Source organism: Cynocephalus volans, chromosome 14 (genome assembly GCF_027409185.1).
Source record: "Cynocephalus volans isolate mCynVol1 chromosome 14, mCynVol1.pri, whole genome shotgun sequence".
NCBI classification, from domain to species: domain Eukaryota; kingdom Metazoa; phylum Chordata; class Mammalia; order Dermoptera; family Cynocephalidae; genus Cynocephalus; species Cynocephalus volans.
The window spans coordinates 27591372-27616331 of record NC_084473.1 but is presented as its reverse complement, the minus strand read 5'-3'; the positions used below and the strand labels follow the sequence as shown (position 1 = coordinate 27616331).

The 24960-nt window shown below is 37.4% G+C and overlaps 1 protein-coding gene and 1 non-coding gene across 3 annotated transcripts in view; both read right to left on the bottom strand.

Moving 5' to 3' along the window:
• Window positions 1-23019, bottom strand: part of WDR43 (WD repeat domain 43) — a 44657-nt gene extending 21638 nt beyond the window's left edge. For both annotated transcript variants that reach the window (XM_063078239.1, XM_063078240.1), the window contains exons 1-6: window positions 22766-23019; window positions 15476-15613; window positions 11614-11735; window positions 6707-6827; window positions 5656-5795; window positions 2107-2209 (exon numbers count right to left, since the gene is read on the bottom strand). In XM_063078239.1, the coding sequence (XP_062934309.1) occupies window positions 2107-2209; window positions 5656-5795; window positions 6707-6827; window positions 11614-11735; window positions 15476-15613; window positions 22766-22990 (849 nt within the window). In that variant the 5' untranslated portion in view covers window positions 22991-23019. The remainder of the gene's footprint in view (window positions 1-2106; window positions 2210-5655; window positions 5796-6706; window positions 6828-11613; window positions 11736-15475; window positions 15614-22765) is intronic.
• Window positions 6123-6208, bottom strand: LOC134363467 (small nucleolar RNA SNORD53/SNORD92). The gene has a single exon (XR_010021722.1). It is a non-coding gene; the product is annotated as a small nucleolar RNA SNORD53/SNORD92 (small nucleolar RNA).
• Window positions 23020-24960: the final 1941 nt, after the last annotated feature.

The window sequence follows — 24960 nt, the reverse complement described above, 5'->3', positions numbered from 1 at the left end:
TCTTCCTCCTCCGTCGACTGTCAATCTAGCAACCTAGCTGTCTGAACGCTCCTACTTCACCACACCCTTGATATCAGCCTCCTAACCCAAAGATTCTTACAGCGCATTTTTTTAAAGTTCTGAAACTTAGTTAAGAAAAGATTAAATGAATACTTATCACTTCCAAGAATTTGCTATCTCTATTCTAGTTATAAATGTAATGGAAGAATTCAGGCAGTAGCCAAAATATTGAAAGAAACAAATATATAAAAACGTTTTAAGACTTTCATTATGAAAGCACTTTGACTCTTTTAAAAGATATGTACTAGTGTTTTTAAAAGATAAGGAATCTCAGAAAGGAAAGATGTTACTAAAGAAAATTTAATTCTTTTTGAGGTTTAGTAGCACATGAAAATTGCCAGGGAAGAGATCATTTCTCCCACATCAAATCTTCTAGCTCACCGTTCCACAACTCCTACTGATGTAGATCCAAATCTAATCCTAAACTGTCTAGAGAGTTTGGTAACTTCTTAAGAAAACATAAGCAATACTATAATCAAGGTTTTGTTTTGGAATTTTAATTTTCAATTATTACTTTAACTACAATTTTATATCAAGTGCCAGAATTAGAACTTGGCTTCCTGATCCATCACTCTCACTTTATACCTTAAAAACAGCTTTTTTTAAAAAGTCCTCCTTTCTCCCTCCTTTATTTGATTATTGATAATTTTAAATATAATGCCAATATTATTCCAAGATAAACTCTAAATTAATTCTAAAATTAAATCTAAAGCAATAGAATTCAGTCATAAAAAGAGAAAGCAAAAAACTCAATCCATTCTCTATATAGATTAGGGGTAAGTTTTGCCAAGGCAAATGATTTTCCTTACACATATTACTTGCATTTAAACAACCTACCTCTAAAAATCATACATACACCAATAATAAAAGTTAAAAACTTTACAGAAAGCACTTAAAGTTAAATCAACCTCTTTGTTCAATAGTTATGGGGACAAACAACAAAGTGTTTCTCATTTAATCGGTTTCCTATAATCAGAACTTCAGATCATCATGAGACGATCAGTACACATCACACTGAATACACAAGCTTACTCAAAAATGATTTACTTTATAAAGCATTAAAGCATTATTGTGGCGAGTGTAGGATTCCTACTAGAGTTTTCTAAAAATACTAACTGATGGATCTCATTACTACTTGAACTTGATGCCTTAAGAAACAAAAATCCTTACAGGAAGTTAGCGATCTAATCATTATCACCCCCATCCCACACCCACTGCACATTAGAAAGCCATGTTGCTAGCAGCAGAATCAATATTTAAACCAGAATCTGAACTGGCTCAGCTGGTTAGAGCAGGGTGTATCTATCTATACCAGCCAGCCACCAAAAAACAAGCCGAAAAAAAACCCAGAATCTTTTAATTTTTAACATTAAAAGATTAAATGCTCTTTCCACTACAACACTTTTCAAAATTAAAACACAACGAAAATCTTCTAAGTCATCTCTAAATCCCAGTTAGAGGTTTATGCAACACATGCATTTCAAAACGTAGACTGTTAAAAGTGAAACATCCTTAGTTTTCATTGAAAAAGTAGGATTCTGTCACAATCAAAATCCTACATAGCCTTAGTCAAACAGAAACACTAATATAAAGTAATTCAATAACATCAGATTTATTTAAAGTTGAACATCTTATAATCATCAATCCCCAATACAGGAAAAATCATAAGAATTCTAAAATAAACAAACAAACAAGGAGACGTCACTCTTACAGCAAAATATACCCACAAGACCTACAAGAGAAAGATTTTATAATAAATGCACCCAATAGTATGTTTATATGATTCCTCTTCTTAACAAAACCCATCTCAATAACTGATTAATTCATGTGGTGAATTCTCAAATGCACTGCCTTATATACAAAATCTTCACTTCCTCTCATAAGAGCTTATCACAGTGATTTAATAGTTACTTCAGTTTAAGGTTGTTACATTTGTTGTTTCTCCTTCATGTCCCCTTACCCAAATCACTAAATCATCAAAATCCTGACTCTAAAACTAACGTTTGTGAAATGCAAAAACAAATTCTCAATAAACAAGCCATTTACCTCTTCTTTGTTTTCTGACAAAGTCAAGTCAATATAGACAGGTTCGTCTGTAACTGTAAAAGACATCACTGCAGTCTTTTCTTTATTTTCTGACCGGATCTGCCTAAATAACAAAACCAGCAATTAGATAAGACAGATTTAAAATAAAAATAAATAATAAAGGCAAACACCTAAAGCATTAAGATGCCCAATAGCTTTTTTATCTATTGAAAACTTAATAAGGTGACTAAAGATCAAAATAAAGGGAACATCTATGTCACTACCGTCTAATATGGCTGCTAGGGAAAAGAGAAAGCATTAACACATTAGTGGCAGATTTAAGCAATGAGTAACATTCTCTATTCTTTTTCATTGATCTATCTGCCTATTATGATACCAATACACACGTCTTAATTACTGTAGCTTGATAATAAGTCTTGAAATTGATGTTAGCCTTCCAGCTTTTTTCTTCCTCAAAATTATTTTGGCTATTCCATGTCTTTTCCGTTTCCATTTGAATTTTAGAATAAGTTTGTCAATTTCTACAAAAAAGCCTGCTGGGATTTTAACTGGGTTTGCACCGAATCTATCGATCAATGTGGAGAGAATTAACATCCTAATATTATCGAGAAAACAGGGTCCAGAAATAGACCTATATAAATGCATACATATGAGCACACAATAATCATCGTTGTTCACAGATTCTATGTTTACAAATTTGCCTACTTGCTAAAATGTATTTGTAACACCCAAATCACTGCTCATGGAATTTTCATGCTCAGTCAGTCATGCAGACCAGTGAAAAATTTGAGTTATGCACCATATAATGTTCCCAGCTAAGGTCAAACAAGGCTATGCTCTGCCTTATTTCAGTTCTCACACTATAAATAAGTGGTCTGTTTGGTGTCATTTTGTTGCATTTGCTTTTTGTTGGTGGTTTCACTGTTTAAAAGTGTTCCCAAGTATAGTGCTAAAGTTCTGTATAATGTTCCAAGTGCAAGAAGGCTGTGATGTGCCTTATGGCAAAAACGTGTTAGATAAGCTTCATTCAGGCATGAGTTATAGTGCTGTGAGTTCAAAATTAATGAATCAAAAATACATATATCAAAAATATACATATGAAATGAGGTGTCTTTAAACAGAAACACATAAAAGAAGGTTATGTATTGATTTAGATGACAAAAATGTTATGGCCAAAGACTCAAAGGAACCTAGCCCTGTATTTTCCCAAGGAATAATGGTTCAGTATTCACTAAATCAGTGTTCATGGGGACTTCACAGAACATAACAACAAATAACAAGAATCAACTGTGTGCAAAACTAATTAAGTGGACACAGTCTTTTCAACAAGTGGTACTGTGGGATCACTGGATACCCATACAAAAACATGAATCTCAACATCACAAGCCATTAGGGAAATGCACTCTAACTCAACAATGAGATACCACTACCCACCTACCAGAATGGCTAAAATTAAATGCCATACCAAGTTTTGGTGAGGATGTGAAGGAACTGGCACTATCATACAGTGCTGGTAGGAATGTAAAATGGTACAACCACTTTGAAAAAAATTTGGTGATGTCTTAAAAAGTTAAATGTACACCTGTCATATGATCCAGGCATTCCACTCCTAGGTTTTAATCCAAGAAAAATGAAATCTTATGTCTGTACAAAGACTTGTACACAAATAGCAACTTTATTTACAATGTTCTAAAGTTGGAAGGGGGACTACAAAAAGACATGAGGAAACTTTTGGAAGAAATGCACATGTTCATTATCTCAATTGTGGTGAAGGTTTCACAACATATACTTATAAATTTCTACACTCCAAATAAATGCAGTTTACATTACATCAATTACACTTCAATAGAGCTGTTTTTTAAAATTTAGGTACAAATTAAAAGATACATAAATAAGCAACAAAAGTGATTTACAAACTTGATTCAAAATCAGCCTATTTTTATCAACCAGTGAGACTTTATATATTTACCAATAAAAAATATTTCAATATTTTTGAGACCAGAAGAAAATTAAGAGTTGGTTTAATAAACTCTAAATGCTTTGATGCACAAATTCGTAATAAAATAACATTCATGACTTCTAACATTAAGTCATTCATACTATACACATTCAAAATCTCTGCCATCAGACCGCTATATATATAGAAAGAGAGAGAGGAAACTGCTATTTTAATCCATCAACAGGAGATAGCACTATCTCCTATAGTAACAAAAAAGGGGTTTTGTTTTTTTATTCAATCTTGATTCAGCAGCAAGAAGCCTTCAAATGTTATCTCCTTACAGAAATGTGTCCTTCAAAGGTAATTATAAGGGAACCATAAGCTTGCTTTATCTAGGAACACACAAAGTTCACAGAGCTTGTTGGGCAACCTTTTAATATGTGTTTTAATGATTTTCTTTTATTTGGTGAACTTTAAGTTCACTCTCCCATTATCAGGAAGCCCCCATATAAAACAGACACTATTTTCAGAATCTTAAGATATCAGCGATCAACTTTTCTTTTACAGAAGAAATTTTATAGCTGGGACTCCTAGGTACTAAGAAGCCAAAGAGGTCGAAGCACTTAAGACTGAAGCACTGCAGTAATGTCAAAGAGACTTTGGTGGCAGATCTTAACTTTTTGGCATTACAAATTTCTTACATGTTAGACCCTCTAAAACTGAAAGAATTTATCTCTAACGGCTCTCCTCAAAAAAATCAAACACAAAACAGAAAACCACCTCAATTTGATTATGAAAGACATAATTAGGAATTATGGTTTTGCTAATGGTCTTGAAGGTGAAAAGACGCCACATTTTGCCTTATAAAACTTTCCCCACACAACTACTTTTTAAAGGAATACATATTTGATGGGTCCCACTTCTAAATAAGTATTATTTTAAATAAAGTCTTAGTAACTTTATATGGTCAAAAGCATGTTTAACTAATTATTACCAGGATGAGAAACTACTTTCATTTTTTAAATCTCTATTTTGTCCATGAACAGCAGATTCAAAAAAAAAAGGTCAACTTTACCATCAGATGCTGCCATAAAATCCAAGATATTTCTTAAATTTCTTAAAATTTAAAACCTCTTTGATGGCTCTATAACACCAAAATAATTTTTACTTTTAAAAGTAGTTTCAAAGGGAATTACACAGCAACTACCACAAAAAATGGCTACTGAAAATTCTTAGACACAACCAAAAAATTTTGTCCGCTGGAAACCATCAGTAAATAGACATTACTGCATTAACCTAGTGGCTCCATCTAATTCAACAAAACCAAAGGTTTCCCTAAAAAAATTTTTTAAGTTATGTTTAAATTGCCCAGCTACAAAAAGATTCAGTCCACTGCACCTCTAAACAAGCACAGAGGGAGCTCTATTATGTAACGCTCTTAAATTTTTCTCATAAAGATCTGTTTTTCAGGCAGGCTCAATTCTTCATTACAAGTCAATGGAAGTCCAACATTATAGTAAAACAAGTCTCATACTCATCATTTACATTAACCACAAAAGCTGTGACAGATTCTTTCAAAGCTAACTGCCAAATCCAAAAAAACTACGTACCAGACATTAAGTAACCGGTCATGTACTGCTCCAGATAAGAAATAAAGACCTGTAATTCCATCAAAAGGTTGACTCTCATTTGGCGGTCTGATAGTAGTGAACAGAAGTGACGAAACTGGTGTTGCATGTCCGGTGAAGTGCTAGAGAAAGTGAAATCTCAGTTAGAAGAGGATAGCTCCAAAGCAGTAACAAAAACTAAGAGTCCAAACATATCGTAAACAAGCCATATGTGATACATATCTGAAAACAGAGCTCCCCAATGAAGTCAAAGTTACTTTTAATTCTAAATACTAAGGTTCTTTCTGCTATAATCCTCTCACTCCTTAAAAAAAAAAAAATACCAACTGAAAATAATGAAAATTAAGATGTCCCTTCTAACTCCCAAGACCCAACCCCACAATCTTTATTTCTTCCACTTTTTAATTAAAGTTTCATTTAAATCTATCCATTTTTAAAGGGGTAATTGGGTGCTCAGACACAGCCAAGGAATTGTAGGTCTTCATTTTACTCTCAGTTGAGTCGAAACCACAATCTTAAGGCATCATCACGGCACCAAATATTCAGTAACCTCTGAGTGCAATGGCTTTTGCCTCCTCAAAAAACATAAAAAATATCCAGTTAAATACTGCAAATGGACCAAATGCTAGATACAAGCTAGAAATCAAAATTACCATAATCGTTGCAAAGCGCGGTGAAAGATTTTTTATTCAAATTCCATTTATTTGTTCTATTTGCTTTTCCAATACATGTGAAGTGGACATATCTGAACTATTCAACATCAACAAATCAGATTTGGAGGCTAATTTTGGTCTATTAATTCTACTATTTGATGTGCTTGAAAATAAAGAATTTATATGCTTAAAACAATATTCTGGGCTGGCCAGTTAGCTCACTTGGGAGAGCATGGTGTTGGCAACATTAAGGTCACAGGTTCAGATCCCAGTACTGGCCAGCCATCAAAAAAAAACAATTTTCTACAGCTCAAACTTCTACCTTTCTCCATACTTATTCTATATGAGTGCTATGCTTACAAATAATTTGATTCACTCACTCTGTAGACTTCTTTGGTCTCCAAAACCCATAGTTTGATTGTTCGACCAGCTGAAAGCAACATCTTTCCATCTGGGCTGATACACAAGGAACTGACACTGCTATTGTCACCTTTCCATTTGCTGTATTGTGAAAAGAAACAAAAGCATCTCAATGACTGGGGAAAAATTTTAGTCTGAGCAGAAAATAACAAAAAACAAATCAGGCATTAAAAATACCACCTAAGGTCCTATGCCAATTGCACTTCCTAAAAAGCTTGTGCCAGGTAACTAATCCTGGACATATCCCTACAGTGAAGACTCCCTGACGGGATCCTCTTAACACAGAATGATCTTGCTTTGGCAGGCACAGGATAGAGATTCTCAAGACGTATCAGGAAGGTGGGTAAGAATTATAAGAATGTAAAATAGGTAGTTGTATATCCTGTAACCCATGAGATGAATTTTGTTAATCCCCAGGAAAGTACCAAACTGGCTGGACCTCCACAAGTCCATCCTGTCCCCACCACAGTTCCTGCTTTCTCTGGAAGGTTGACCTTTAATTCCCTTAGCAACACAAATGATTTCTCAAGCTGCAGCCCAAAAAGGTTATTTCTATCCTAAATCCACAAGGATAAATCCCCATCTGATAGGTAAAATTAGGTGCAGATGATACCTTTCTAATACCTCAAATATGATTAGAAGTATGAGTCTTTGCATTTTGTTGCACACATTAATGCTATCATAGGCAACAGGGAACCTGGCTATTCACTCATAAAATCAAGAAATAATAGTAGGAATCTTAATACTAAAAGAGGCTAATTGTAAAGTAGACGAAAATGTATTGTCCTGCCAGTCACACTGGAGTATGTCAAATTAGTCATATGGAAAAAGAAAATCAGATTACTAAGTTACACCATACACACACAAAAATTACTACTTAATTAAAAAGTATTAAAAGAAAATATGAGAATGCTTTTATGATCTTGGGTTTAAGAAAGACCTTCCAAAGCAATTATAAACCAGAAATCATAACAAAGAAAATGACCTAACTACATAAAACTTCTGTACTACAAAATAAGTCATGAAATTAAAATACAAGTAAAAGGTTAAGAGAAAATATCAAAAATATACATTATAGACCAAGGGTTAATACTCAGAATACATAAATAGCTCCTTTATATCAATAAGCACAAAAACTCAAAAAGACAAAAGATATAAACAGGCAATTCAGAGGAGAAATACAAACAGTTGTTAAACATGAAACACTCAACCTCACTAGTAATCAAGAAAATGCAGCAATAACGTACAAGAGAACTTTTCCCTTTACCCTCACCGGCTTCTAATATTTTTGCCAATTTCTCATCAATTTCCACAGCTTCAACACTCATTTATATGCATTATTCACCATATATTCACTAAGTTGATACATATGAAAAAGATTTGATCACCACCCTGCCTTGAGGAAGCTGAAAAGCTTCCTGAATCTACTCTCTCACTCAACACTGAAAATGCCAGAGGAGGTTAATGTCATCTCTATACCCCCCACAACCCCACCCTCTTAAGAGCCTAGAGACTCAAAGTATAATCCTCCTATATCAGCATCATCCAAGAACTTAGAATTACAGACTCCCAAACCCCAACCTAGCTAGACCTACTAAATCAGATCTGTATACACAAGTAATATATATGCACATTAAAATTTAAAAAGCAATAGAATAGATAAGATTACTCTCTGGGAAATGTGACTGGTTCCAGTGGAACAACATACACACGCTGACATTTGAAAGCCTCCCAATCACTCTACAATTGAAGCCCAGCAAATGAAGAGCTGCAAACCACCCACGCCTTCTAATCAATTTTTAAATGCTTCATTTTCAAAAAGCAACATGCAGACAAGGATCTCCAGTAATTTGAAGAATGCCTTCAACATCAAAGAGAGCAATTACATCAAACAAACAAATAAAAACACACTCTCAATAGTGATGACGTAAAGAACAAAAAAATTAAATCCTATATTTATTATCTTAGAGAATTAGGAAGAAATGTGATGCAATAAAGAAAGAAGTAGAGAACAAAAAAATGGCTTCTGGAAGTTAAAAATACAGTGAGAGAAATTTAAAAGTTTGGAAAACGAAATTGAAAAAAATCTCAGAGATAAAGGAAGGAAAAAACAAAATGGGAAATAAAAGAGAAAAAAATCCAGAAATTTAAAGGCTCGGTCCAGAAGATGCAAGATGTAGGTAACAGTATGTAGTACTACAGAAAGATCAGAAAAAACAGAGGAGAAAGGTATCAAATAAACAGGACAATGAAGAACACAGATTTCCAGGCTAAACAGTTCTATCAAATACCAACGTAATTCATTAAAAAAAAAAAAAAAAAAGAAAAGAAAGAAAGAATGCCTTCAAATCCTGAGGGAAAATTATTTACAGTCTAAAACTGTGTATCCTCAAACTATCAATCAACTGTGAGGGCAGAATTAAAGACACTGTTGGGCCGACCCTGTGGCGCACTCGGGAGAGTGCGGCGCTGGGAGCGCAGCAGTGCTCCTGCCGCAGGTTCGGATCCTTTATAAGGATGGCCGGTGCGCTCACTGGCTGAGCGCGGTGCAGCCGGTCACAAAAATGACAAAAAAAAAAAAAAAAAAGAATTAAAGACACTGTTGGGCAAGCAAAATCTTAAAAAGTTTACCACCCAGGCACCCTTTTCTCTCAGGAACCTACCAACTGATGTGCCCCACTAGAATGGAAATGAAACAAAGGGGAAAATGGGACGTAGGAAACAGAGACTCCATCTGACAAGAGAAAATTTTCAGCATGGTGGCAAAAGGAAATCCTAGGATAATAGCTGTTCAGAAGACATTGGAAGACAGAGAAGTCCTCCAAGAAATAAAACTGATTACTGATGTATCTAAAAATAACTGAGAAGATTCACACTACTATAGGAGTTGAGAATGAACTAATGATAGGTATATACAAAACTAAGCAAATGCCAAATAAAGCAATTACTAACCCAAGAAAAGCAAAACTTTGTACCAAAAACAAAATATAAACTTAGGACAACCTAAGGCTCAGCTATAGAAATATTTAAGTAGTCTTAACATAAACAACAAATACTGCTTAATTAAAAACTGTGATTAACAATATTGAGAGAATAAGGGAAGAGGGAGGATGAGAGTTACATCCTCATCTTCCATAACAGGAAATCAATAAATAGTATCTAAAATGGAAGACAAATTCAATTAGCAGTATAAGAATGACAAGGATAAAGCTGGAAACAATTATTCTATGAGACAGCATAGTTTAGTGGATGAGAGGTGGGGCTGTTATTTAACCTATTTCACAACTGTAACATAGGAAAAGAGCCCACCCTGCAGCATTACAATTAAATATGATGTGTATAAAATGTGCTCAGCAGTGCCTTGAACATTACTAGTCCCTATGTGAAGGACCTGACTTTGTGAACTCTCATCCACCAGGATACAGTAACAAGAGCGCCCCCCGCCCCCCCCCCCCAGACCTATTGTAGCAAAGTATCTGCAGGTATTTCTGACAGGTTACCATTGTAGAAACTCCTGTGTTTGCTGCAGGTAAATTGAGCACAGATACTTACTGAAACTCTACCCAGATGACTTACTTATACTCACCTTTAGCCCCAAACGTTCCCTTAAATTCTAAGCTTCTACCACCACCTAGTCTACTGGGTCCTGTCTTCCACATAATGTCTAATTCAACTTGTCTAAAAACCCCAAAACCATTTCCCTCTTCTGACTATAATTTCTATTAACTGGAGGATGTTTCTATACTCTACCATGCATTATCTCCTAGTATATCCCTCTTCTAAATTAGTTTACTCACCTGATAAGTTAACAAGGCTGAAAACTTAGTAATTACCTTAAATTTAACTCCTTTCTGTCATTCAACACCCCTTTTCCATCCCACCCAAGTGATTCTTCGTGACTGGTATTGTTTCCATTCTTCTCACTCTTACCATTCTACAACCACATTACAATAACAATCTCCTACGTGGTTTCTCTGCCTTTAGACTAGCTCCTTCCCCTAAACTCTGCACATTGCTGACAGATTACGTTTTCGTAAAGCATTATTGTGGTTATTCTTATTCCCAAGCCACTGAAGGTCTCTTTTGCTTACCACATAGAAATTAAAACCCCAACAAAGTAGTTTTAGTACAGTAGAAAAACACTGTACCAGAATTCAAAAGAGCAAGATTGGAATCCCTTCTCTGCCATTTATTAGCTGTAGGTCCATGGACATCATTATCCTTTTTAGGGTCCTCATCTACATAATAAGTTGAGCTATATTCAAGAGTCCATATCTACTGAGCATCTACTATACAGCCAATCACAGAATTAGGTGACTGAACTGTAACAGTTGTCTATAATTTTTATCTATGACACTTAAGATAAGGCTCTAAAGACACTCTGGCCCATACCCTCTACCATCCATTACGCCCTAGTATGCCCCTCCTCTAAATTAGTTTACTCAATACCAAGTAAGTCCTTCACTTTCCTGACACCTAGCCTTTGCTCTGGCCATCTCCCCACCTTCCTTTCCCCACCCTTAAAAGGATTCTCCCACCCTCCTGTATCCAAATCTTATCTTAGAAGGTCCAACTGAAATCCTATCACTTCCCCCAGGCCTTCCCAACACTACCCCACTCATCTGACAAGTAATCACATGCTACCTTATAATACCTCTCATATAGTTATTTTACTCTTGCACCACTTTTAGTTTTTATGTATTAAAATCTTCCATGCCCAATTGATTGGAAATTGAGAAAATGGGCTCTATAACCTTATTAATGTCTACATTTCCCACTGTGTCCAGCATGCTTTGTCAAACTCTAACACATTCCAACAGTAACCGAGTCACCCCTCCAGTATTACAGAGCCATCAGTGTTACTCACCACTTAACTTTGCACGTCTGTACATTCCATTCCACAATATGTTTATCATCTGAACAACTATATAAACAGCCACTGTCTTGATGCCACTGTATGCAATTGACTCTGTTGTCATGTCCACCACTCTGCAGATTAAAAAAAAGATTAAAGAAAAGAAAAATAAAACTCATCTTATATAATATGATAATGAAAACCATGGAGTCATTACCAAACAGTTAACTAAAATGTTAGGGCTTAACCTAACTAAGCCTTAACCTACATCTATCCATTTTAGTTTCCCAGTGTCAAAAATGAGATAACCCAGCTAGAACTTAATCAAAATGTTAACTTCCCTTCTCCTTTATTAGAAAATTCTAGTTCCTGGGCCGGCCCGTGGCTCACTCGGTAGAGTGCGGTGCTGATAACACCAAGGCCACGGGTTCGGATCCTATATAGGGATGGCCGGTTTGCTCACTGGCTGAGCATGGTGCTGAGAAAATTCTAGTTCCATGTCCTAAGTCAAAGGATATTAGTCCTAAATGCCATTTGCTTTTGCCAGGAATGCCAGTTCTAAGCATGACAAAATACTCTATGAACAGTGGCAAAAAGCTTATAACACTTGAATGACCTAGTAAAATCAAATCAGAGTCCAAAATCAACCCTTAATAGTAAAAATAAAATCTAATCAAAAATATCCTTGAAAAACCCTTTTTAAAAATGTTCCAAACCTACCTCTCAAAAGAGAAATCACTGTTACTTCAGGAAACACTAAATGTTTCCTTGTGTTATGGACCATACCACATAAACAATACTTTAAACATACAGAGCATACATTGCAAGATGCTCGCTCACTTGGAGGCATATAGGAATAGAGACATTAAATGGGGAAGAGCTAATTCAAGTCTTTCATCTGATTCACATTCTAGGACAAACTCACTCAGCAGAATGAGGTGCTAAACCACCTACGTAATTTTCACTTTCCACCTGAATTCACATAAGGTAAATACACATGCAACAAAACACCACTATATACTAAGAAACTATGTATCTAAACTTAGAATAAAAGTAATCATTCAAAATCACTGAAGTTTCTTCCAAATAAGCTAACACCAAAGTCTGAGGTCCATCCCTGTAACTGCCAGTGAAAAACAAGATAAACAAATAAGACTGCTCCCACTTTGAAAGAAAAATATTTTTAAATGCTAAGTTACTAACCTCCCCTCTTATCAGCTGTCTACTCAAAGACCTAAGTCTTATACATACACAAAGAATTAAACAAAGGATATGAACAGATAAATTCCACAGAAATAATTCAGTAAGAAAACATATTAAAATATTCAATCTTGTTAGTAATCAAAGAAATACAAATCAAAACAAACTGGCATTCAGTCTGTTCATTTAGCAATTTGCTTAGCATTATAATGCCCGTGTTGGTGAGGTTATAGGAAAAATGGCACTATAATATAGTGCTAGGGGCACTGAAAATTAGCATAGCCTTTTGGAAAGCAATCTGGCAATGTGTCTGCTCACTTGACAAACATTCACTAAATACCAATTACGTGCCAGGCACTTTCAATATAATATCACAAAGTCTGAACAAAGTCATGCAGGGTAGGTTGGATATACCTATTTAAAAGAATGAGAAGTTAAATTACTTATCCATGATCACATAACTAGTAAAATTCAACCTCAGGACAGACTAGCTCTAAAGCCTGCTCCCTTTCTACGTCACCATAGACTAGCTCTAAAGCCTGCTCCCTTTCTACGTCACCATACCATCCCAGCATCCCTCACCCTGACGTTTTGGTTCCTTTTTGATAAATTCATCCCTATCAAACACGTTTTTACAACCCTGTGGGGTACCAAAATGATTTGAAAAGGAGTTCCAAGCTCTATCAGCATCATGCCTGCAACCGCAGAAGCTGAATAAAGCAAATATCACACTGCACAGGACGCTAGGTACTTGCTGACCTCAAAAGACTGATCAAATCAGGCGATGGGCTTCCATCTACACTGGGGGTAGCAGCCCACCTGAGGACCAGACTTGACTTAAAATAGAAGACAGAAGAATAAAGGGAGAATACCTTCTTGCTATACAGCTCTCTGAATGCTTTAAATTTTTTTTACAGTTATGTTATTTTCATAATCTTTAATATAAAAACAAGTAATATATTTCTAAATGCGGATTTAAAGTCAGATAAAATTTTTCATTTACCAAATTAGCTATTTTTTTGTTACTGTTGTTGTTGCTAATGGGATATTCAGTGGTGGCAATGACACTGTTGAAATACAGGTACAGTTGTCCCCAGTTGATTCTGGAACCTCTGGCAGATACCTAAATCAATGGATGCTCTAGTTCCTTATATAAATGGCATAGTACAGTACCATCCTTCCATTGATGATTTAAGTACAAATTGGAAAACTCTTTCAGAAAATATTATTATACTATGTATACAGCCTTTAACGTTCAAAACCTTTGACTCACTACAGGTTAGTAATTCTGGAATCACTGTTTACAACAACAAAAAAAACTGGAAACTCCCAAATGGTCAATAATAGTTAAACAACAAATGCACTATCCAATTTAGTGGGATTCTAGGCAGTCATTAAAAATGTTCTTGAAACCTTGGGAGAGTGTGGTGCTGCTAACACCAAGGCCATGGGTTCAGATCCCTATATAGGGATGGCCGGTTAGCTCACTTGGGAGAGCGTGGTGCTGACAACACCAAGTCAAGGGTTAAGATCCCCTTACCGGTCGTCTTTTAAAAAAAAAAAAAAAATGTTCTTGACAAGTATGAAAATTGTGTATGCTGTAATTTAATAAAAAAAAAAAATCAGGATATAAAATAGATGAGCAGACAGAAGCCAACTATATTTGTTAAATACATGCATAAGTGAAGAAATATATAAACTATTAACAGTGGATCTCTTGGTAATAGATTTAGGCATAATTTTTTTCCTTCTTCAACTTTACAAATCCTGTGTATGGATGTTACTTAAAACAGAAAATTAAATTGTTTTATTCATACATACAGAAAGCATTCATACATACAGGAGTCCAGTGAACAACAAAACACAGTATAATACTGTCTTAAACAAATTATACCAGTTAAGTTAATGTTTTCCAGCATCACACCCACCCGTCTATACTCTGCTGTGTGATGTTGGGGCTGGGACTCCACAAATCACATTTCTGCTTTGCCAGCTGGATCCACAGGCTCTGCCAATAGGGGGTGCTAGAGGGAGACATGGCTGTAGAGTGAACAGAGACTTGTTGCTGTCTCCTTGTTTGCATTATCCCAACAGTTGGTTTCTTCACCACGGTGCTGGCAATTCCCTCCAGCAGCAGGTGAACCCAATATGCAATTTTTCCAACCCAGGGAGAACCAGTCTCCAACTCCCTTCAAAGACACCAGCACCAGGCAGCCAGAGCACCCTAGTCAGCTTGAGGTCTGGACCCATGCCCTTGTGGCCATTCCTCAAGAAACAGCAACACCAACAGAGAGACACCTGATCCTAGAAGGTCTCAGATTCAGCAATAATTCCAACTGCCTCCTTTGTTCCCCTAGCCCAAGAGGTGGTGAGCCGCTTCCTGCAGTGGCTACCTACGATACCTTAGAGTTCTCCTGACCCTTCCCTATTTTAAATCTAGTCGATGATTCCTCACACTCTGACCCACAATAAAGATTATGTTACCTATTATACAGCTTTTATCAAATATTACTATTCAGTTATTTAAATGCAGAAAGTAAACTGTCCACACAGCTCAGATCTCATTGTATATCTTGAAGTGGTCTGTTTTCAAATATCTCTAATAATCAGTTTCCCTGTAATATCTTTTATATAAAATATACATACACACACACACACACACACACAAACTTACTATTAATTTACTGTGTAATTCTCCTTTAACTGTACTGTATAATAAAATGCTACCAACTGCTGTACCAAGAGCCAACAAGTCAACCTGGTCACTCGTTCCTACAGCTTCTGACTTCCTTTTTTTCCTCTGGGGACTTTCCTGGAAAAAAGAAAAACAAATGTTTTTATTTAGTATTTCAAACACTGAAACATCGTTAATGTATAAATACAAATGCCACTAGCCCACAAAAGATGCTTTTAAAAAAGCCAGGGGTCGGGGGCACTCTCAGGTGATTTCTTTCTCACTATTAAAAAAAAAAAAAAAATCAGGACTTAGCTCTGTTGGTTAAAACAGAGCTTTATAACACCAAGGTCAAGGGCTCAATCCCCTTACCAGCCAGCTGCCAAAAAAAATTTTTTTAAATCACTTCAAAGGGAAGAGAACCTCTTAATTCTGTCCCGTTTCCTACCCTTCTGAAAGGATGGCAGCAAATAGGATAATTTGGTATGTTCTTCATACTCTTTTAACTGGTCCAAGCAGACTTCATACTGCTTCTACTCAGAAATGGACCACCCCTCTCCTGAAAGGTCCAAGTGAAGCCTCCACTGCCCAAGCAAAGAGACCCATACCAGAGGATCCATTTGAATCCACAGATTCAAATTTAAGTTTCCAACTCTTCCCTTTTTTCCGCTAATCTTTCCTCAAATTCTAACTTAGTTGTCAGGAAGGGGGACCCAAACATTTTTATATGTATAAACATGCATTAACTTCAATTTGAGTCAACAAATAGTTATAACTAGTAGAGCAGCGCACAACACACACTAGAAAAGTTGCTGCACTGACTGATCAAGAGCTAGTCTGGGAGTTCAATGCTGGCTCAGTGATTCCAACTACTTAAGAGGCATAAGTTTCAATCTAGTGGTGAATGCCACAAGACTTATTTCAAAAGTGATGCTAACAGCTCGTGTCTGCCTATCAAAAAGACAATCAATGATCATAACTTAAGAATACTACGTCATCCACCCACTGCAAAATTTGAGTGGCTTAAAAAAAGAATGTAACAGTTTATAATGCTGAAAATTTATTTGATTTCAGAACTTCTCTTCCATGTGTTTTTTTTTAAACTTGCATGTTTTAGCATAAAGAAGCTCTGAGAAATTCATTCTTTTAGTGTAAAACAGACCAATACCATAGAAAAGAGAACATTTTCTTAAGAGTCCAGGATCTTTGTTCTACAGCACACACACAAAAAGGAAGCCCAGAATACACAAAAATCTGCTCAATCCGAAAACCACCAATGACAACTACAATGATACCAGTGCATAAAGAACATCAGGGAGTAGATTTATAAAGGATTTTCCATTTTTTTATTTTAGTTATCTCAGGAGGTGTTACATTTGAAGAATTTGATTCATTGGACACACTTAAACAAAAAGCAAAAGATTTAACCAAAAAAATCGAACTTTTTACTTACAGAAAAAAATACACGTTTTGCAAATCCTCTGAAATGTATCTATATTAATAAACCCAAAAGAGAAGTTACAACTAAAAGCCAAAGTATAAAGTCTGATGGTGTCATCAGTAACATTTAACTTGCTTGAAACATTGAAACCTTAGCATTAGGAATGTCCTAGTTCTCACCTTCAGTTACATGAATTTCTAAAGCTACCTTTGAATGATACAAGACGGCAATTGTGATTTCTGCATACGATTATGAACACAAACACCTATTTTAGGCAACGACGGTGGGGGGAAGTAGATTAAGGTACCACTATACCACGACAGTTCAAAAAGTTCATGGATACGAATCTTTTCATGAATTTTTTGAGGACCTCTCATACTATCTCATCAGAAAACGCTAAAAGATTCCAGAAAATATTTCTAATACTCTTGGTTTACCTAAATCAAATCAAAATTATCTACGCTGAGGTTTCTCAATGTATGAAACAAAGGCTGATCCAAATATGTATATGCTTTATAGCAAATTTGAATTTGCATATAACAGCACAAAGAAATTTTAGAAATTAAATGGTAACACACCCAAAGCCCTAATTTCTCTATCTGCAAAATACATATTTTTGGTAGAAGCAAGCAGATGGAAGGAGTATCCACAGGATTCATGCCCAACTTTGAGGATCACTGGTATAAATCTAAATAATAACCCAATTAATTAATGTAATCTCAAAGAACTATTGACTGGAATATTTTTCAGGGCTGGATGATATATATTTATTTATTCATTTTTTGTGGCAGATGGCTGGTGCGGGGACCCAACATAAGTTGGGGGGGGTTTTTTTGGGGGGGGGTTGTTTTGTTTCATTTTGTTTTGTTTTGTTTGGCAGCTGGCTGGTACAGGGATCCGAACCCTGGATATCTTTTAAAAACTAACTTCTCATATGGGAGGATGAGCATGTCCAAACAGGTAACACATCAACCAGATCAAAAGTTTATATAACCAATGTGCATTTTAGTGAAATCTAATATTTAAAGAATTACCCCATACTAAATATTTCTGAAATCAAGAGTTTAGTACTACTGATGATTGTAGATTATGACAGACCTTTACTGGCATTTACTATCTGAATATATTACTCCTGTGATAAAAAAAACTTCAACGACTACCCAGAGAAGAATAAATCAATATAAACAAGTCTATGGCATTCAAAAGTATCCACAATTTGCCTTCAACTCAGCTTTTCCGACCTCATTTCCAATTCCGCCCTTACATCACACTCCCTAAACACGCACACACTTTCCCCGTTTTGCTTTTGCTTTTCCCCACTCACCTCAATTTTTCACTGGTTAAAAATCCTACCCATGCTTCAAGGCCCACCTCAAATAGTCTCCTCCACAGAAACCTCTTCTTTCTCTTAAGGCACAAGTCATACTTGCATTCGACGTGGTAAATCTGAATTATCTTTATTTCTTCTTTCACACCTTAGTCATACTCAGTTTTTTTCCTCTAAAGTGCCTAGCACAATGCCGTGTGCACATTGATTACATATGTAACTATATAAAGTAATGAAAAAGGTAGGCTAAAAATTTAGTTCATATATTTTGTATTTGGAAAATCTCAGTTCCTGAAGACACCAGGAGTAAAGACTAAAAGAAGGTGATCTCTTAAAACTGAGGAGTCTTTCCCAACATGAAGAACAGACTGAACTAAGCAATAAATATCAAAACCAGTCTGATGAAAGCTTGTCAACATTTGATCCAGAAAGCAATCAGAAGGGTGAGGGAGAGTCTGAATGGTACACGGGGATGGTTTATAAAAGAAAGGAGTAGTACAGACAAGGTAAAGACAAAGAGAAAACAACGCACATCCAGGTGATGAGAAGACTTAAGATCCCAGAGTAAGAAGAGTTTACACGGAGAGCCAGTACACACACTCAAAAAAAACTATACATATATAACCGAAACAAGTTTCACAGAAAAACATCCTCACCATGGATAATACTCTGATATTTTCCATCTTATTTCATTTTGTTAATGCTGTCACAACCCAATATATCTATTTCACAATCCACTAACGGATCAAAACCTACTTCTGAAAAATACTGACTTGTAGACACTGAAAATTATGTCCAAGATTTAAGTCTGTCTGCAATTAGTCTCCTATTCCATTGCTTTGCCTACCTTACTATCACTCTGGCATGTGTGTACGTTTCATGAATAAGTGAACAAAATGCAAATCATATACAGTATTTATAACAAAACAAATCCTAATACAGAAACTTCTATTTCAGACAATCAGATCTAATCTGCAACTTTTACCTTCTTTTGAAGTTTAAATATTGGGGAGACCTCAAAAACAGAGCACTGTACAGGAACACTTCCGAATAGTGCTACATATCCAAGGGGTGGCAATGGGGATACTCAGTTCAGATTTTTCCTGGAAACATCCTTAATGCTACCATGCTTGTCCTGTCCAATGTCTGAAATGCCACATGCTTCATTCAATAAGTACAGTACAGGTCATCTTAAGTGCAGTGGCAGCAAAGCAGCATAAATACATTTACTGTGATAGCCAATAGTAGAGAAGGTCTGTTCCTCCAAGGCTCAACAACAGTTAAGGAAGAAAAAGTACAAGTTTGGGAAAAATAAAGGGGCAGTTCAACAGCAGGGTCAGTTCCTAGGTGCTCAGCCACTTATACCCATGGCTTTGGCATGTAATGTAACATCTCAGCCTCAATTTACACATATAAACCTGATGAGCTCTAAAAATAGCATCCATCCAGAGCCCATCAATCTGTTTCCTTGTCATCATTAGAGGCCCCCTTCCCCAGGCTCCATCAACCAAATGGAATAATCAGCTATATACTATGTATAAAAACCCTCTAAAAACTATTGTGGCATAAATTCAAACTATTGTAATCATTCTGTGCCCAAGAACAAACAGCAGAAAAAAAAAAGAAGAATGTAATTTCTTTAAACATTTATGAACCACTACCTTAACCCATTACTCAAGAAATCCAGCACGAACTCATTTTTTTCCATTGATAAAAGTATCATAACCATGCTTTGTCCTCAGGTGGCAAATTGCCAATTACTAAACTAAACTCAAGATACTCCTACAAACTGATTTGCTTTGGGGAATACAGCATTAAATGATAAAATAAGTCCAGACAGAACACTCACTGATTCGTTCAATAATAACTAACATTAATTGAGCACTTATTACATGCCAGTCCATACTACACCAGTCATATACACAGCCTCATTTAATTCTGAGGACCCGCTATTTCATGTTTGAAAGTATGTCACGTTTGAGTATGTCATATGTCAGGACCTTAACAAAATGAGGAGAACATGGGCTTCTGAATAACATCCTTTTCATGCCTCATACTCTTAGCCTCAAAGATGTAAATAAAAGAGTTTAATAAGATGAGAGAATCTTAAAACTTAAGTGGCAAGGAACATGGTCTGGGAGCAGAGGTTAAAGTAGTTGCTACAAATGACTTCTTTTTTAATTCTACACCATAATAGATGTGCAAATTTTTTGTCTTAATACAAGAAAACTGCCTCTCTTCCTAATTTTCAAGTAAAATTGATGATCCAGGGGCACACATCTCCAAGATGATGGTGGCTGAATGTCTCTACTCTCTCTGAATGTCCTCCCTGCTCTCAGTTCTGTGACAAAGTAAACATTGGACCAGAAGCCAGAGTACCCTGACTCTAATAGCCACAACTTTATTGGTTATTAAGTCTTTGATCAAGTCAATTACCTCTCTTACCTCTGATTCTCAGTTTTTTAAAATGCAATAATTTTAGGGCATTTCACAGTTGTGTGGCTAAAATGAGTGTGCAGGTGAGAGAATACTGAAACCTATAAAAACTTTTTTTATTAACGTAGTCCAAATCTCATTTTTCAATGGGGCTCTCAGAATCAAAGCAACTTGCTCTATATGACAAAAATAAGTTTGAGTTGAGACCTGGTTATGACACTGAATCTAGTTACTTTTCTACTGTATCACAGTGTTCTATATAATCCCAAACTATTACTTCTAATTTGAAGACTAGGAAAAAGTTTCATTCCTGGACGTACAATATGATTGGAAGTCAACAGAAAAGCAAAGTGAGTAACAAGTTTTTGCCAACCTAATATTAACTAACTGTCGCAGATAACCAAAAATTGAGCTCTAAAGACCTGAGTTCTAGTCGTGATTCCATTTCTGGCTTTATGCAAGTTGCTTAGTTTTCCGGAGCCTCAGTTTCTTCTCCCCAAACAAGACAAAAAATTCCTTCCTTATCTACTTTTCAGAACTAACCATACAACTACAAGATATTAATAACAATAATTAAACTTAAAACTTATAACACACACCAAGAACTAGTCAAAGTGCTTCCTGCATTATTAAAGACATTAAACTTCACAACCACTCTATGAAGTAGATACTCTATTAGCCCCATTTTATAAATGGGGAACTAGAAGCACAATTACTACTATGAAGCAGAGTTTGGATTCAAACATAGGCCGTATAGCTTGGGTCCATGCATCTACCTAACCATTGCTCCATACTTCTCTCAGCATTATTATTACTTTAGAGGGCTGTTAAAACACAAACACAGAAAAAAATTTTGAAAAGGAAAAATATGCAGAGTGCTGTAGTTTTAACAATGACAACTATGATTTTTTTTTACAAGTCCAAGTTTTGTGCTTGACTTATAAACCCTGATAGGTTTCTTTTATTAGTGAACAAGAAAAACCATGAAAATGTAGCTTAAAATCTGAAAAATATCTAAACATACACACCCATAGTATAGCAAGTTAGAAGTATCCCTATTTCCAACCCAAATATTTAGCAGAAGTTTCCCCAGGTAGTGAGATGGGAGTAAGATCTATCCTAAATACGCGCTTTTGCAGTTTTACACATACGTACAGCTAAACGCCGCACACCTCACGGTACCTTAAGCTTCCAAATCACGCTGGAGTGATTCGGTTTGGCTTCTCTATAACTGCAGTAACCACGTGCGTGTGACTTAGAGCATATGTAGTCGAGTGACTCAACAGTGAATGGCATTTACCTGAGACAGGTCCCTAACAATGAAAAGCCTCCCCTAACTCAGCAGTTTTCCATGTGGGAGAAACTTCACCTGGACTCATACCACAATGATGAAGTCAAGTTACTACTTCGTTTTACCTCCACATCTTAACGCAGACTTTAAGGCCTGGGGGCGGGGGAGTGGCTAGAAAGGGGGAGCCAAGCAGATTTTAAAAACAAAAAAACAAGAAGGCTGAGAATGAGAAGTACTCTGGGAAAGTCAGAGTTTCAAGAGTGAGAGTCCCGCGACCTGGACGTGAAAGAGAACACGTGGTGAGCCTGTACCCAAGGCGGGGGGGCGGGGGGGGGGTATGTCCGGAAGCTAGAAAAAAGGCTTGTTCACTCCAATCGCCCAGAGCAAAGCCAATGAGCTGGGTCAGGGACGGAGAAAAGAAAAGCAATAGAGGTCCAAGATGGGGCTCTGCCAAAAATCAGTGCTCAGATGAGCGCATGATGATAAGCGAGGCCGGGCAGAAGGAAGACGACCCTGGGGGTCCGGGGGTTCAGCGAACGTGGCAGCAGTCCGACAGTGGGACGCAGACTGCACGCGGGCCGCCGGATCCAGCCGCGCCCTCTCTCACTGTCCTCCGGACAGGCCGCACACGGGACTGGCGGCGTGGGCCCAGTGCGCGCCGCCGCCGCGCTCCGTTCCTCCTCGTCCCGGGCTGCCGAGAGCCACGCGCGATGCCGGACCACGCGCTCCCCGGCCGGGGGTCGCCGAGGCCGAGCCCGGGCGGACGCCCGCCCAGCGCAGTACCGCTCGCTTTACCTTGGCCTGCAGCCGCGCTGGCGCCCAGGCCAGACAGGTGCAGGTACCGCTGAGGTGCGCGGAAGGCACGTATTCCTGGTGCAGCCTGTTGTTGGCTGTCTCCCACACTCGCAGGTGACCGTCAGTAGAGGCCAAAGCAAAGTAGGCCTGGCTCTGAGGGGAGAAGGCGCAGGGGACCCCCGCCCGAACCAGGGGGTCGCAGCTAGCGCCGCCGCCCGCCGCCATTGCTGCTCTGGCTCCGCGGCAGCCACGTGTTCGCCCGTGCGCAGGCGCACCGGGGCGGGGCGGGGCCTGGAGGTAGGAAGTGGGGCGGAGGGAGCGCAGGGAGCCGAGGGCGTGGCTCTTCTGGACGCAGGCTCGCGTTGGGCGGATCCCCCCCTGTGGACGGTGGCCTGGAGGGGCCTATTTCTGTCTTGTTTTGGGAGATAGAAGACGCGTGGGGGAACGTAGCTGTAGAACTGAGAGCAAGGCCCGTTCTTTTCAAAAAAAAAAAAAGAAGAAAACTTTGTATAACATGATTGAAAAAAATATTTAAAAGAAATAGTCGCTTAAAACTCCATGATTTTAACGTTTGCATTTTTCCTATTCACTTTCAAGCTGTAACCATGTACACACATGACAATTTATTCAGTCATAATAGTGTAAAAGTAATGGTAGGAGTGTCAATTCCGTCTTATTTCGTCGAGATTCATTCCATGTTGCTACATCAAATAGACATTTTTTAATGTCTCAATATTTCACCAAATAGATGCATTCTAATTCAAGAAATGCCAGGCAATGTTCAGTCCACACAGAATTTATTGCCTAGCAGGAAATATATATATATATATTTTTTTTTTAAAAGCACACCCTCAAGGTTATGGGGAGACTCAAGCTTGAAGCTTGCAGCTTAGCTACAGAATGTCTTGGTAAGATTTGCATTTCAGAAAGATTATTCGGAAGCAGCGTGATGAACGTATTAGAAGGGAACTAAGGGAGGCTTGAAGTCCCACATGCAGATGATGGTAAGAGTATTAGAGAAATGGTGTGGATGAACAGTTTCAGGAGATGTTTATTAAGAACAATGAACAGGATCTCAAGTGCCTAGTGAGGGAAGAGAAGGGCCAAGGGTTACTCCTTCAGCTTTTACAGCAAGGGACTGGTTGGTGACAGGATAGGAATGCTTAGGAGAGTGAATGCTGGAAGAATAGCTGATTTGTGGAAGAGGATGGTGGTGTCTTTAGTCAGGGAATACTGAATTTGAGACATCTAGATGGCACTTGGATTCATTCGGTCTCTTAAAAAAATTGAATGCCTGCTATGTGCCAGTCATTGTTCTAGGTAACAGGAATACGTCCGTGATCATGAGAAACAAGATTCCTGCTCTCATGAAGCTTACATTCTAGACAGGGAGACAGGTAATAAACACGTATACAAATAAAGCTCTATTGCAGGTAGTGCAAACTGCTGTAAAGAGACATAATAAACCAGAGGAAGGGAAAAGAGCGTTTACATGTTGGAGGTAAAGGATTTTTCTTAAGCAGATCCTCTCTCAGATCATGCATGGCCAGAAAGAAGAGCAGTCAATGTACAGAGAACAGCAAGTGCAAAGGCTCTGAGGCAACAAAAACCTTGACAGATTGAAAGAAAAGGGTTTGGAGAAGCACAGGGCAGAATCAAAAGTGCTAGCCACGTTCAAAAGGAGCCAGATTATGCAGACCCTTGTAAACCACAGAAAAGTATGATATTTATTAAAAGTGTGATAGAAATAAACCATTGGAGAGTTTTGAGCATTGGAATGACATGAACTTGTCCATATTTTTTAAAGACCTCCTCACTACTAGAAGGAGTAGGTAGAGGGCTAAGAATGAAAGCAGAGAGACGAGGTAAAACGTTTTGACTAGTAGTCAGGACAAAGGACAGCGGTAAGAAGAACTCTGATGAAAGCAATGAATGTGGTGAGAAGTGGTCAGATTCCAGACATAATCTGAAGTTAAAGCCAATTGGACTTGCTAAATGGATTGGTTGTGAATGGTGAAGAAACGAGATGAGTGAAGAATGACTCTAATGCCTGAGCAGTAAGTGAATGGTGGTATCATTAGCCAAATTGGGGGAACAGGTTTGGGTGGAGTGGAAATCAAGAGCTTCATTTTGGACAGTAAAGTTTGAGATACCTATTACATATTCAAATAGAGTCGTTCAGTAGGAAGTTGGAT